The sequence below is a fragment of the Dendropsophus ebraccatus genome, chromosome 5 (assembly GCF_027789765.1).
Source record: "Dendropsophus ebraccatus isolate aDenEbr1 chromosome 5, aDenEbr1.pat, whole genome shotgun sequence".
Lineage (NCBI taxonomy): Eukaryota > Metazoa > Chordata > Amphibia > Anura > Hylidae > Dendropsophus > Dendropsophus ebraccatus.
The window spans coordinates 150,143,892-150,160,434 of record NC_091458.1 but is presented as its reverse complement, the minus strand read 5'-3'; the positions used below and the strand labels follow the sequence as shown (position 1 = coordinate 150,160,434).

General features: G+C 42.5%; 1 protein-coding gene and 1 long non-coding RNA gene across 5 annotated transcripts in view; one reads left to right on the top strand and one right to left on the bottom strand.

The window, feature by feature from the left end:
- The window catches only part of LOC138793211 (transcription elongation factor A protein 3-like), a 44,241-nt gene extending 29,555 nt beyond the window's left edge, over nucleotides 1–14,686 (top strand). Inside the window, exons 18-21 of the mRNA XM_069971620.1 lie at nucleotides 9,405–9,559; nucleotides 11,962–12,108; nucleotides 12,674–12,745; nucleotides 14,231–14,686. Of these exons, the coding sequence (XP_069827721.1) occupies nucleotides 9,405–9,559; nucleotides 11,962–12,108; nucleotides 12,674–12,745; nucleotides 14,231–14,239 (383 nt within the window). The 3' untranslated portion in view covers nucleotides 14,240–14,686. The remainder of the gene's footprint in view (nucleotides 1–9,404; nucleotides 9,560–11,961; nucleotides 12,109–12,673; nucleotides 12,746–14,230) is intronic.
- LOC138793213 (uncharacterized) overlaps nucleotides 1–16,543 on the bottom strand; it is a 161,494-nt gene that overhangs the window by 9,056 nt on the left and 135,895 nt on the right. The window lies entirely within an intron of this gene.

Below are 16,543 nucleotides of genomic sequence, written 5' to 3'. Positions count from 1 at the left end.
GAGGACAGGTGAGTTACTGGTTTATTGTTTTTTTTAGCTGGGGCCACACATAATGCGGGACACGGGGGGCCGTTCCGGGATCGCGGGACAGCAGCCCGAAAACGGGACTGTCCCGCGGAATCCGGGACAGTTGGGAGGTATGTGAAAGCCTGTACAGGAATAGCATATACACTTCTGCCCTTCAGTCTGAGTCACACATACAGGCACCCAGCTTTCCCAGGTAGCAGAGTTGTGCAAATAACAGTAAGTAATGGACAGATATATGTGAGGTAATTCCATATAGGAAAGTAGAAGTAGAAAGCTGGGAAGGTGCACAGCCATTACTGACATCCATATAGGAGAGATTCCCTCAGCATGAGCATGTGACCTATCCCAGCCTGCCTGGTTATTGGCCAGCAACTACCATGTGACTAGCAGGCCAATCAGAAGTAACAGGACAACTGATGCAAATTAGCAATGAGGAAGGGGGATAATTTACAGGCCAGGACAGAGAATCCCCAGCCCAGAGCAGTGACTGCACACTGACAGGCTGACACAAAATGGCTGCACACTGACAGGCTGACACAAAATGGCTGCACACTGACAGACTGACACAAAATGGCTGCACACTGACAGGCTGACACATAATGGCGGCACACTGACAGGCTGACACATAATGGCGGCACACTGACAGGCTGATACAAAATAGCGGCACACTGACAGGCTGACACAAAATGGCTGCACACTAACAGGCTGATACAAAATAGCGGCACACTGACAGGCTGACACAAAATGGCGGCACACTGACAGGCTGGCACAAAATGGCGGCACACTGACAGGCTGGCACAAAATGGCGGCACACTGACAGGCTGACACAAAATGGCGGCACACTGACAGGCTGACACAAAATGGCTGCACACTGACAGGCTGGCACAAAATGGCGGCACACTGACAGGCTGCCACAAAATGGCGGTAGCTAGAGATAAGAGGGGTCACCAGTAATAGGAAAAATAGCAACTACAGAACTTCCTGGGCAGCAGCTGAGAGCAGGAAAGCAGAACAGATGAAGCAGGAATAGAAATGTGGGGAAATGTTTTTTTAGTGGAGTTCACACAAACACAAAAAGTCCAACAGCTCACAGCTAATGGCAAGATACAGACCCAATATAGATATGAAAATTGCTAAAAGCAGCCCCCCCCCCCACCTGCTAAAAACAAATCTCCATAAAAATAATGAGGCTCTTAGTTACCATTTGCAAATAGTGTAAACCATCCCACCATGTTTTAGTGGAGTACCCGTTTAACTCCTAGACGACCCACGGCATGGCCGTCTGTCACCAGATGACCCTGGACGTACATGTACGTCATGGTGCTATGAAGCACGTTTCATAGCAAGGGGGACGGAGGACGGTTGCAGTCAGTAGCTGGGCCTTCACCGTTAATGACAGGCTGTGTTTTCAGTCGACTCCTGGTTTTGGGTGAAACATACTGAGCAAAAATACTGTGTGGGAACCTAGAACTGCAGAATAATGACCTTCCTCTCTGCCATTAGAAGTGGCCTGCCCATGATTAGTATCAGGTATGCATCTGCAGGTAGTGTAGAAGGAACAGAACTCCTATGAATATGTTCTCCTGGTTATGTAGCATGTGAATCTAATTACATAAAAGCTCATTCCTCTGCTTTCTCCTAAAAGTTATCGGTATTTGAATTGCATTAGCTATGTCCTCACCGAATACTCTAGAAATCTCTTTTCTTTCAGGATGAACAATTTCAGAGTGAATGGAATTTCTAAAATATTAATAATACATATACATTAATTTATCTTTTCATTTTACTGGCCACAATACATTATTACAGATGATGATAAACATAATTCAGTCTAACTAAAAGTCCCCTGGTGTATGTTGTAATTTACTTCTATTACTTATCAGCTGCTGTATGCCCTGCAGGAAGTGTGGTATTCGTTCCAGTCTCTCTGCTGCCTCTTCTGTCCATGTCAGGACATTTGTTTCAAAGGGGAACATTAACTGGTGTCAGAAAGTTATGTAGATTTGTAAATTACTTCTATTTAAAAATCTCCAGTCGTCCAGTACTTATCAGCTGCTGTATGTCCTGCAGGAAGTGGTGTATTCTTCCCAGTCTGACACAGCGCTCTCTGCTGCCACCTCTGTCCATGTCAGGAACTGTCCAGAACAGGAGAGGTTTACTATGGGGATTTACTACTACTGCTCTGGACAGTTCCCAAAATGGACAGAGGTGGCAGCAGAGAGCGCTGTGTCAGAGTGGAAAGAATACACCCCTTCCTTCAAGACATACAGCAGCTAATAAGTATGGGAAGACTGGAGATTAATAAAGAGAAGTAAATTACAAATCTAGATAACTTTCTGAAACCAGTTGATTTGAAAGAAAAAGAAAATTGGCACACCACCTGCTAAGCCCCACCTAGTTTTCATTAGCATAGGGGAGTAAATGGTAGAAAAAAATTCAACTTCCCTAGACAAAAAAAAAAAAATGGTGTACAGGCTTTGTAAATTCCCTCCTATGTTCTTAATGTCTGGTGTTCACAGCAAGAGATCTCAGTTACATCATTTTTCAAAAAAATCATCTCTTTCCAGCAGCTCCATAGAGAATAAATGGAGCCGCCGGAGAAAGTGGAATTTTATACTCACCGTAAATTCTCTTTCCTGTAGTCCGAAGCAGCAGCACATAATGGGGAGATTCTATCTTCCTGCAATGATAGGACAGATGGTAACAAGCAATAAAGAGTTAATTGCCCCGCCTATAAGGCCCTATGCTGACCCAGCCTCCTTGTGTACTTCTAACGATCTAGGAAAACATAACCCAAAACACTCAAGGTATGCTGCATAAACTTTTATAGGGAGGGTTAGTTTGTGCTGCTGCTTCGGACTACAGGAAAGAGAATTTACGGTGAGTATAAAATTCCACTTTCCCTTACGTCCTAAGCAGCAGCACATAATGGGGATATAGCAAGATCACATAAAGGGTGGGAGAATCATACAGCAGCCATGAGAACCGGTTTACCAAGATTGGTTGCCCAGAGGTTCTAATGTCCAAAAGTATAAGAAGACCACAATGCAGTTCTGTATATCTGATCAATGGGCATGCACATCTCCTCCACCCAGGATGTACACATTGCCCTTGTGGTAAGGGCCTTAATGGATTCAGGTACTTGGACTCTCACCTCTTGGTAACACAGAGTCTGCTGTATCCATCTGGATAAAGTGGCTTTTGAGGACTTCCAATTACTGTTCCTTTCTGAAAAAGATACAGATAAAATCTTCTGACTTCTCTGGTTCTCACTAAATAAACTCAAGTCTCCGCCCACAACCAGAGAGTGCCGGCACAAGGCTCCGCCCACATCCAGAGTGCGCCGCTGTAACGCTTCCTCATTGGAGGAGTTTAGGCAAAAACAGGTAACTCAATCTGCTGAGTAATGTTGGATAGGGAAGGAACCTTAAGGGTAAAAGACGAAGTCCTGAAGGATAACAAGATATGGTTCAGTGGCTCCTAATGTCTGAACATACTCCTGCGTTTAGCAGATGTAATAGCTACTAGGAAGCACCTTGAGGGTCAGGTATTTTAATTCAAGTAAAGATAAGAACTCAAAACGGAGCCGTGCAAGGTGATGAAGGACGAGTCCCGGAACCCTCCTGGGAGTTGAATCCATTACAGTTGCTTTAATCCTTTGCATAGCTTTAATAAATCTCTGTTTTAGGGATTTATGGGACAGTCAGCTGTCTGGAAGAGCAGAGACATGTACTTTGACGGTCGCAGCTTCAGCTCATTCTCAAACTCATCCTGGAGAAATCGAAGGATCGCCTTTCTAGCCAGTGATATAAGTCCAATTCTTCACACCAGGATAGAAAACCTCCTTCACCCTCAGGGAGGTTCTCTTTGTGGGTTCTGCTCTTAGTAGCAGAATCATGTTTACCACCAATTCTAAAAAGCCTCAGCTCATCAGGCCTGTCAATCTTCAGGCTGTCAATCATAGGTGGTCCAGACCCAGACACAATCTGCCCTTCTGTGACAGTAAGTGAGGATTCTGGGGAAGTCTCCAAAATGTCCTTTTGGACACATGCATCAGGAGAGAACAACCATGCCTTCTTGAGCCATTAGAGGAGTATTGAGGCATGATTCTGTCTTGTCCTTACAAGACTACTACGGGTTGTCGTCCCTAGCAGTTTTAGGGAGTAAAAACCACGTATTCTGGCGTTATCCGAAATGGCCATTAGGTCCACGTAAGGGTCGCCATAATATCTGGTGATTTGCCAGACATAATACGTCCTCATGAGGCAGTAGGTGAGGAATCTGGGGAAGTATCCAAAATGTCCTTTTGGACATATTCCATCAGGAGAGGACAACAACTACCACAATGACCTCTTGGGCCAATCCGTGGCTATCAGCATTAATGAGACTTGATCCTGTATTGTCTTTTACCAGACTTCTACTGATTGTTGTCCACAGTAGTTTTTAGGGAGTTAAAACCACGCACCCTGGTTTTACCCGAAATGGCCATGGGACCAATGGGTCGCTGTAACATCTGGTGATTCAGTAGAACATCTCCTGGTCCAGAGACCATTCTTCTGTCAGGGTAATATAATGGCTTTAGCCTTTTACATTAAGGTATTGTGACTTCCCTTGTTGCTGGATAGACCTCTTGGTCCATGCAAAAACAGCTTCTGCTTTTAACAGTAATGCTACTGGTCACATGCAGCTCTGAAGATCGATATGCACCACTGTAGATGCTTTCTTGAGCTTACCCCGATAGCTTCCCCATAGATTGATGTGCTGAAGTGGACTGGAGCTCACTTACCGCACTCATCTCTCACATGTTGGATGACGGCCACTTCTGTTAGGAACAAAGTCTTCTTCGCCTGTCTCACCCTTTGTTAGATAGATCGGTGGTTGCCTCCACCCACTTTGAGGGAGAGATTGGTCTGCCACTGACTGAAGAAAATGTTGAGGCCCTTGTATCTGTGGGTATAAACCATAACCCAATGTAGGCTGTTTATTCTTTGGTCCCATACTGACAGCATCTGCTGCAAGGGGATACATATGCCAACCTGCCGATTCAATTCGTTGCTTGCAGACGTCATGAGACCTGACAATCATTGGGTGAAGATACACCAATTGGGGAGTTCTAGGAATCCTGACCCAGGAATGGTTCCGGGTAGGTGAAAATATAGTACTGTAAGTTTTTGACAATTAACAATCACTGGTGCAGGAAGGAGACAATGGTGATCTTGGATTCTCTCCAGATGGTGACTACAGCTGACATAACATAGAAGAGTGTCCCATCTACTTCCCTTCTTATCTTAGGATAGATATATGTCATCCCAGGCCCGGCAGGTAACCTTAGTGAATGTAAAGGGAGCTGAGGTGATTTCAGAAAGATGCAAAGGAATATGCAGTCTTCTCTGTAGCCAGGTATATGCAGGTGTATACAGTCTTCTCTGTAGCCAGGTACATGCAGGTGTATACAGTCTTCTCTGTAGCTAGGTACATGTAGATATGTGTCTCTCACAACTAGCATGGTTAGTCACCTTTAGGAGGGGGAACACAGAGCATATGTTCTCCATATAGAACCTTCTTTGCTTAGAACTGTAGATCTATGGACGTTCACCAACAACTTACCTTCTTTGGATCGGAAACTGTCGAGAATTTGGCATCATAAGGTAATCCCACGGTTGCTGCCAGAGGAGCTTTTGTCACAAGCTTTTTTTTTTTTTTTTTTTTTTTTTTTTCACATCCACAAGACCTCTGAGATGGACGATTCCTTTTAGTGACTGATCCATCATTTCTTCCAGTACCTTTAATGCTGGAAACTTCTATAGAATGGGGAACAAGGGAGGATTTCCTTCTCCTTTTCAGACTGGGGCAGAGATTGTACCTTTCTGTAAGGAAGAGTCCTTCCTCAGAGTGTCCCCAATCCATTCAGGTGGATTCTCATGGTACACAGAGTATTATTAGAAAGAACATCCATCTCTGGCAAAGTCTAATGCTCCTCTCCAAGCGTGGAGGGGCCATGGATCGGAAAGCCAAATGTGGAGTGACACACATACTCAGAAGTAAGCACTATAGTATCTTCTGTAATGGTTTACAATGAAGATACAATCTACAAACAAAAATCAATTCCACTGCCATCTGGATGTGGGATCTTGCAGGATACACATACATAAGTGACTGAGCTTTCCCAAAGGTTTCCTCACCCTGAAACCTTGGACATAGATTCCTGCATTAAGTGAGATAAAATGATAATAAACCTGTGCCAGGTAAAGAGGCAACAGACTGCTGTGTAGTGCAAGAAAACCAGATACCTCAGAGCAGCTGATACACAACTAGCAATTCTAAGGCTGTGTTCACACAATGCAGCCTCATTGTTTCAATGGATCATTGTTTCAATAGCAGAACTAATGTAAGACAGACACCAGGTATACTCGGTACACAACTAGAAACTCTAAAGTTGTGATCATACCATGCAATATCTTCGTTTTACTATTTTAAAAATAGCAGTACTATACATGTAGCAACTCTAGGCGTGTGTACACACAATGCTGTTTTATAGCTTCAATGCAACATTAAATATCAGTAACTGTGCTAGAAAACCCCCTAGATGCACTCAATACACAACCAGGAACTTTAGGGTTGTGTTCATACAACATACAATGCAGTCTCATAACTGCACTGCATCAAACAAAAAGCAGAGCTATAGATGACATTAAGGTGCAATTAATACACCACTAGCAATCCTAGGGTTGTGTTCACACCACGAAGTTTCATAACTTTACTGCCTCATTCAATAGCAGTACTGAGAGGAACATCAGGTGTAATAAAAAAAATAGCAACTTTAGGCTTGTGTTCACACAATGCATCTTCCCACAACAGAACTAGAGCAAGGAATCAGACATCAGGTCCAATAAATAGCAACTCTAGGCTTGTGTTCACACAATGCATCTTTCCACAGCAGTGCTAGAGCAAGGAATCAGAGGTCAGGTGCAATAATAGCAACTCTAGGCTTGTGTTCACACAATGCATCCTTTCACAGCAGAACTGGAGCAAGGAATCAAGGAATCAATATTCACCGAGCAACTCTGGGCTTGTGTTCACACACTGCAGTCTCACAGCTTCACTGCATCCTTCAATCGCAGTACTAGAGCCAGGAATCACACTCAGGTGTAATTAATCACGCATCAGGTGTCACCAATACACACCTAGCAAATCTAGGGTTGTGTACACACAATGCAGTTTCATAGCTTCAATGCAACAAGAAAAAGCAGTGCCAGTGTAAGAAAGATACCAGGTGCAATCAATACACAACCAGCAACTAGTGCAAGAAATCAGCAACCAGGTGCACAAACAGCTCAGTGACTGCACAACTAGCAGCTCTATCTAAGGCAGCATACACATATAGCAGATCCATAGTTTTTACTGTATTATTACATAGCAGGACCAATACCGCATGATCACATAGCGGAATTGTCTCACCATGAAATTTATATCCATTAGCCTGTACACAGGCCTCCTGCAATACAGGTCAGGCTTCCAGGCAGAGAGCCTGCACAGGCACCATACAATTCCTCACAAAAAAGGCCATATGACTTACCTCTCTGAAGAGTGAGGACAGACACCAGGCGAGCGGCGTCCTGTCTGACCAGCGCCATGGTTAGCAGCCACGTGCAGCCCGGCAGCGGATGGCGCCATAATACTTACTGACCAGAGCATAGCAGCTGAGCGATCACTGAGATGGCGGCTGCTTCCATAAGAAAAATAAAATCTTTGCTCTGTACACAACAAAGCAAGATAAAAACAAAATACATATACAAAATAACTCTCCCTCTCCACACGACCATGTGGAAAAGAAGAATTATTGGAAGGAGAGCAGAGAAACACACATAGGCCTGCTCCCTGCTCTCCTCCTACCACCTGTCCCACAGAAGGACAGAAAAAAAACACAAGGAGGCTGGGTCAGCATAGGGCCTTATAGGCGGGGCAATTAACTCTTTATTGCTTGTTACCATCTGTCCTATCATTGCAGGAAGATAGAATCTCCCCATTATGTGCTGCTGCTTAGGACGTAAGGGAAAGATGAATATAGCACTTGGCTCTTTCTGGCGGCTCCATAAAGAAGGAATAGAGCCACTGGTCACATATTCAAAACAAAGGAGCTGGGGGCTGATATGGAGATAGCCGGTGGGTACAGAGGTTGCCCCCCCCCCCCCCACCCACACACACGGTCTCTTATTTGTCCCCTATCCTATGGATAAGTTAGTTTTAAGTTGGAATACCCATTTAACACTTTGTTCGACACTATCCATAATATCTAATATGAAGAATTTCTGGCAGCATCTTCGACTGCTTCACGTGAACCTATATTTAACTAGGTAGTTCACTGACTGAAGATAGCTGGGCTGTCAGTATGGATTCTGTACAACCATATACTGTGTCTATATGACTCTACATTCTATTTGCTTCCATGTCTCCAAATGAAATCAGAGGCAGAAGTACATTAAATTGTATCTGTCATGACCTATAAAAATAAAAATTCCCAGCAAATATATAATTAATGCTTGCCTTATGTATGCTGTCGGTTTCATTTTTAATTTTAATTCTGCAGCTTTGGCAGTCCATTCATTGCCCCATCTTTGTGCTGCTCATCCTTCTGCATTTTCCTGAGCTGGGGACGCGCCCTTAGATCAGTTAGCTTACTCAGCACAGGGGTGTGTTAAGGGGCGTGTTCGGCCACTGGCCAATCAGCACTTTTCTTTACTGGGCGGCTCTATGCAGAGCTTAGGCCGAACTGACATCACTTCCTGCCTTTGGTCTCTTTTTTGCTGTTACTAAAGACCAAATGTCCTTAGTGACGGAGCCTCGACTGCAGTTTTCTAGTAAGTGAGACACCTAGTGGCTGATTTTATAGCATTGTATTTTACATATAACACAGACAAAAAAAATAAATAAATGAAGTGAATAGTGAATAGCAAAGCAGTAGTATATCACCTTCCCTGCGGATTTAACATTATTTATTGGTAATGACCCACTGCCCATTTAAAGGGGGGCGGCAGAATCAACTGGTTTCAGAAAGCTGTGTAGATTTGTAATTTACTTCTATTTAAGAATCAGCTGCTGTATGTCCTGCAGGAAGTGGTGTATTCTCTCCAGTCTGACACATTGCTCTCTGCTGCCACCTCTGTCCATGTCAGGAACTGTCCAGGGCAGGAAAGGTTTTCTATGGGGATTTGCTAGTGCTCTGGACAGTTCCTGACATGGACAGAGGTGGCAGCAGAGAGCACTGTGTCAGATTGGAAAGAACACACCACTTCCTGCAGGGCATACAGCAGCTGATAAGTACTGGAAGACTGGAGATTCTAATCTAATAACCTGCTATGGTCCTTAACATTCCTTACGCATATACAAAGAAATGAAAGCCACAGATATGAAGTACAGAAATAGGATCAGAAGTCGAATCAGCAACCTGAAGGATCCTAAGAATCCCAATCTTAGACGTAACGTACTCTGCGGAGTGGTATCACCCCAGAACATTGCAACCATGACAGCGGAGGTGAGTACGTGATATTAAACAAGTGAAACAGATGCACATACACGGAGCTGTAACACACTTAGCTGCCATTTATAATGCATGCCTGTCATACCCTGACATGTAAAAGCCTAAACTAGGACAAGGCTTTGGGAGTAGGGGTTAAAAGCCATGGCTGACTGAGCGGCCGATCTAGTAAGAAACTCACACAACAATATATTCTAATCTATAAATGTTACCTAAACCTCAGTGATTTGGAATAAAATAATCCCATATAGGAGTTGTAAAGGCGGACAGTAACATATTTTCCTGATAAGATGGTAAGATGTTCATGCTGGTGTAGATGACCGCTCTGTCAGGTTTCTCTTGCCCTAAGGCAGTCGGCTATGCTATTCTTTTCTATACATAAAGGAAGTCTGCCAGACCCTATTATATGTCAGTGAGACCTGTCACTATCTGTTTGCATTAAGGTCTGGTATGTCCACCATGGCACCTGGAGTAACAAAGCCACATTATTGTGGTAGAACTCTGAGACTTAAAGGGGAACTCAGGTAAAAAAAAAATTCTTTCCAAATAAACTTTTACCAGAAAGTTATATAGATTTGTAATTTACTTCTATTTAAAAATGTCAAGTCTTCCAGTACTTATTAGCTGCTGTATTTCCTGCAGGAAGGGGTGTATTCTCTCCAGTCTGACACAGTGCTCTCTGCTGCCACCTCTGTCCATGTCAAGAACTGTCCAGAGCAGCAGCAAATCCCCATAGAAAACCCAATAAATATATTGAAACAGAAAACTTCTCTTGCTCTGGACAGTTCCTGACACGGACAGAGGTGGCAGCAGAGAGCACGGTGTCAGACTGGAAAGAATACACCACTTCCTGCAAGACATACAGCAGCTGATAAACACTGGGAGACTTGAGATTTTTAAGTAGAAGTAATTTACAAATCTACATCACTTTCTGACATCAGTTGATTTGAAAAAAAAAATCACTATTTCCCCTTTAAAGCAAATGTACAACTAAAGATATTTTTTTATACCACCTAGTTGATGCGGAGATCCCAGTGGCGCGGTCCACTTTTTAAACCACCACCCGGTTACTTCCATCTGCACCAGTTTCTGCATATGCAAATTGGGCGGCTCTATGCACTGGCGGTGGGCCCGGTGCCCCCAGTACACTGATATCCCCTCCCCCCCCAGTGATACTTACCCTTCATAATCAAGTCTAGCTGCATCACCGAGGGGGAGGGGATATCACTGTACTGGGGGAGCTGGACCCACCTCCACTGCATAGAGCCGCCCGATTTGTATATGAAGAAACTGGCGCTGATGGCAGGAAACAGGCAGAAATTTGAAAATAGACCATTCCTCTGGGATCTCCATGCTGGCGCCGACCAGGTGATTTGAAAGAAATTTTTTTTATATACTTTCACTTTCAGGTCCCCATACACCATATAATTATTTCGGCTGTACCTGCTGTCAGAAATCCCTGACAAGGTGTATGGGGCTTCTGACCAGATGATGTCGGTGGAGATAGGGGGTCAGACGAGATGGATAATCACCACCCAACCCCTTTGTTCTCTGAGAGCTTTAGCCGCAGCCAGAGCTGTCTGGCTGCTGGTTATTCCTTTTTCCTGTATATGAAGAGAACGAGGACTGGACGGGTGGGATAACTGATGGCTGTACGATTATTTGATTGTCAGTTTTCGAAGTTGTATGGCCGCCTTAAGTCAAGTAAGGCTGGGTTCACACTACGTTTTTGCAATCAAACGGATGAAAAAAACGGATGCAACTGTGTGGGTTTTTCCATTGATTTCCATTATAAAAATAAACGGATGAAAACGGATCTGTTTTTTTAGCGTACACAAAAACGTGGTCGATCTCATTTTTGTGTCCGTTACAAAAACGGATCCATTTTGATCGTTTTTTTTTTTTTTTATAATGGAAGTCAATGGAAAAACGGATCAAAATGGATGCACACAATTGCATCTGTTTTTTTCATCAGTTTTTTTTTTTTAATAATGTATTTGTGTGCATCAGTTTTGATCGGCTTTTCCATTTAACTTCCATTATAAAAAAAAAGGATCAAAACGCATCCGTTTTTTTTGTTAACATAGACAAAAAAGTGGTTGGTGTTTTTGTGTACATAAAAAAAACAGATGCGCTTTAATCCATTTTTTTGATCCATCTTTTTATAATGGAAGTCAACGGAAAATGGATCAAAACTGATGTACACAAATATATCCGTTTTTCCATCCGTTACGGACTGCAAAAAACCCAGTGTGAATCCAGCCTTACCATACCTGAATACTCTCTGCACTAATCCTCAACTCCAAGGATATAACGCCGATCCGTTTTGACTGCACTAACTTATTCCCTCACAGCTGGTTTTGAAAGATTGTTCTCTAGATTCTGCTCTTCTACGACAGGAAATGGCAAGTGATGAACTGAAAGAACTTAGGAACACGCTGACACAAGAAGCTATCCGAGAACATCAGATGGCGAAGACCGGAGGCACACAGACCGACCTGCTACAATGTGACAAGTGTAAGAAGAAGAACTGTACTTATAACCAGGCAAGTGTAATAACGCTTACATCGACAATATCTGGGGATGTGTAACGATCACTTTTTTAGGCAAAAAAAAGATGGCTGCAAATTTTTGTAATGTCATGCGCCTTATTTATCAAGCAGAATTAGCTTGTTTTCACCACATTCGCCTCTTCTCAGTTTTTTCGCTAGGAGGGGGGTATGGTTTATGCTTAGTCAAATTGTTTGTGAGATTTAGCATGTGTGATTTTTTTAACAAAATCACGTATATTGCACGTATATTTGCCCAGCAGAACTTCACGACTATCCTAGCGTACTTTATTAGCCAAACAAAAATTGTAAAAAATTAACGCACGTTGACGTGAAGTTATGATATAAGATGCACACCGCGTAATAACTGACACATGTGTAAAAAAAAAAAAAGTGCAGGTGATAAATTCTCCAGTGAAAAAGTAACATGCATAATCTGTGCTGCGCAAAAATTTACAGGTAATGCAGCAAAATCATTATTAAGTGCCTTGATGAATCTTGCGTAACAGATGATAGTAAGCAAAGTATTCTCAGGTAGTAACTTCTTCTTTAATGTCTATAGGTGCAGACTCGCAGTGCGGATGAGCCAATGACTACTTTTGTTTTATGTAATGAGTGCGGTCATCGTTGGAAGGTGAGTGGTTTGCTCATATGTTATATAAGAATGATTCACTGTCCAAGCCCATAATCTAAGCATCAATAGGTCCGTTTGTCTGAAGCACATCCTGACTCTGTCTCCACTTCTCTGTCCTCATGACAGAGGTCACATGATCTCTGTCTCTTCTGTTGCCAGGAAAGATGTAACCCCACCCACCACTGACATCACACTGCGATCACCTGACCAAGGGCGGGGAAACAACAGCGTCTCCTGAGTAGTATAGGGGAAAGGAGATGCTGTTGTTTCATTTCTCTGTAATCTATGTGGATAGATAGATAGATAGATAGATAGATAGATAGATAGATAGATAGATAGATAGATAGATACTGTGTTTACTGTATGAAGCAGATGTTGTCAGTGGTGGACAGATACTATAAGACAGGAGTGGGTACCTGACAGATTGTTCTGAGGTGCAGTGCATGCTTGGAGATGTAGTTTCCTGGCTGGGATACCTGGCAGTTTGTTCTGAGGTGCAAAGCATGCTGGGAGATGTGGTTCCTGGCTGGGATACCTGGCAGTTTGTTCTGAGGTACAATGCATGCTGGGAGATGTAGTTTCCTGGCTGGGATACCTGGCAGTTTGTTCTGAGGTGCAAAGCATGCTGGGAGATGTAGTTCCTGGCTGGGATACCTGGCAGTTTGTTCTGAGGTACAATGCATGCTGGGAGATGTAGTTTCCTGCCAGAGTGACATGATGTAATCTGTGATCATTTGTATAAGTTTGAATCTGGGGCTAGGAGCAGCATGGACAAGCGGGAAAGATGGTAAACAATTAGTGTGGGATCAGTAAGTGCACCTATAGGCTTTTTGTGCATTTTATTTTTTTATTATGTAACTAGTCTCCTGTATCATTTAGAGTATATTTACACATACCTTCTTTATTATGTTCCCGCATTCCCCTCCCTGCCTGGTTTATTTTTTATTTTTTTTTTGGCAGGACTTCTCTTTTAAAGGTGTAGGGGATAAGTATGAGATCTATACTCAGCTCTCTCTGGCGGCTCCAAAGAGAAAGGAGACGCCGGTCACGTGCCGACCCGTGTCTCGATTCGTAACAGAGGAGCCGGGCGCCTATAGAAATATCCCCAGGGGTCACGATGGTCGGAACCCCCCACGATCTTATCCTTGTCCCCTATACTGTGATAAGTAAATATACGCAAAACAAGCTGACAGAGTTGAAAGCAATAGAGGCAATCCCTGTGCATGCTGATTGCTTTCTACCCTGCCAGTTTGTTTTGTGTATATTTACTTATGACAACACATTTTCATTCCAGTGTTACTGTTTTTCATTTCCAACAGCAACATTGGAACGAAAACATGCTGTCAATCAATATAGGGTCAGTTTATATTAATTCAACCAATCTAATTATCAGAATGTGATGTTTATACTTACACATATTTATTGGTGTACATTATACCCATATTAGCTTTTTAATGAATGGCCTGTACACTCTTGTCTTTACAGTTCTGTTGATCTATGGCTCGTGGTGGCTCAGGTCAGTGGTCGACCTGCTCTGTAAATATCCCAGGATGGAGTCTTCTTCCAGATCTGGCCTTATATCACACTTTAAGCCCAAAGTTTTTTTCTTTGCCTCCATTTTATATAGAGTTTTCATAGAGAAGAGTGATACCTTTTGTAGAGTACTATTATTGGTTAGATTAAGAATTTGTTATGTTACATGGAAATAGTGAGATCGATGCTGGCACTGATATCAGTTGCCTAATTTTTAAAAAATATTTTTGTGTATTATAAATATGTCCACACCGTCAAAGACATGTAAGAACAAGGTTTTTTATTTTAATTTTTTAAGCTATTTTTGTGCATCCTATATATGTTTACCTGCATCTATAGATACAATAATCATCACAAGCTCTTAGTCTCATTACATCGTTGCTTATAAAGTTCAGTGTTTGGACACAGTGATCGACTTTTCTTTCTGTTATTCGCCAGCTGACGTTTGTTGTATTGCATTGTAGGGTGCATCTTGGCAAACGAAACTGTATATCGAATAAATGTCAAGTGACCTAAACATGGTATGGGTCGCAATTAAAAATATAAAGGACAGTTTCTTAAAGGGGTACTCCAGAGAAAAATTATTTCAAATAAACTGTTTTTTTTTTAAATTTATAAGGATTTGTAACTTACTTCTACTTAAAATCTCAAGTTTTTCAGTACTTATCAGCTGCTGTATGTCCTACAGGAAGTGGTGTATTATTTCCAGTATCCCACAGTGCTCTCTGCTGTCACCTCTGTCCATGTCAGGAATTGTCCAGAGCAGCAGCAAATCCCCATAGAAAACCTCTTCTGCTTTGGACAGTTCCTGACATGGACAGAGGTGGCAGCAGAGAGTCACACTGGAAAGAATACACCACTTCCTGCAGGACATACAGCAGCTGGAGAGTACTGGAAGATTGGAGATTTTTTAATAGAAGTAATTTACTAATCTATACAACTTTCTAATAACTTTTTTCTCGAGTACAGTTTTAACCCTTAGGCGACCCTGGACGTACCCGTACGTCCAGGACCGCCCACAGGAGTTCAGAGCGGGGGCCGCGCGGCGGCCGCGCTCTGAACCGCCGCGGTCCCGGGTGCCGCATGTAGCCCGGGACCGCGGCTATTAGCGGGCATGGTCGGATCGCCGTGCCCGATAATTAGATAATCTGATGCAGCCGTTCCCTGATGTCTAGTGGCGGAGATCGCCCCATGTTATAAATAAAAATAAACATGTTTGCTATCGCCGCGTGCTTAATCGCCCGAACTATTAATTAATCACATTCCTGATCTCGCACGGTAAACGGCGTAAGCGCCAAAAAATCCCAAAGTGCAAAATTGCGCATTTTTGGTCGCATCAAATCCAGAAAAATTGTAATAAAAAGCGATCAAAAAGTCGTATATGCGCAATCAAGGTACCGATAGAAAGTAAACATCATGGCGCAAAAAATGACACCTGACACAGCCCCATAGACCAAAGGATAAAAGCGCTATAAGCCTGGGAATAGAGCGATTTTAAGGAACATATATTTGTTAACAATGGTTTGAATTTTTTACAGGCCATCAGATAATATAAAAGTTATACATGTTATATATTGTTGTAATCGTAACGACTTGAGGAACATATATAATATGTCAGTGTTCCACCAGGGCGAATGGCGTAAAAAAATACCCTCCAAATAAAAGAAATGCGTTTTTTTTTTTTTTCAATTTCATCACACTTTGAATTTTTTTTCTGGTCTCGCAGTGTACTTTATGCAAAAATTCAGCCTGTCATTGCAAAGTACAATTAGTGGCGCAAAAAATAAGGGCTCATGTGGGTTTCTAGGTGAAAAAATGCAAGTGCTATGGCCTTTTAAGCACAAGGAGGAAAAAACGAAAACGCAAAAATTGAAATTGGCCTGGTCCTCTAAGGGTTAATTTAGCCAGCAATGTACAGTGTAAGGTAATTTTCCACATTTTACACAGTGGAGGTTTTTCTGTCAGTTTTCAGGAATCTTTCTCTACATTACTGTCAAATCTTTAGGGAGGGTTCACGAGTAGCTGTGATGCATGCATGCATGAGTGTTTCCATGTCTGAGTCTGACTATGTGTATATCATGTGTGCAATGAATGTATTTATATATGTATGAGTGCATTTATTTATGCAGTGAAAGGGAGTGTGCGGAAATTGTGTGTATGAGTTTATGTATGGTTACAGTGTGTATCTGTATATACCAGCTGTATATACCTGTAGGTGTTTTTTTTATTTATTTATTATTCCACACTTACTGTATATAGGCAATC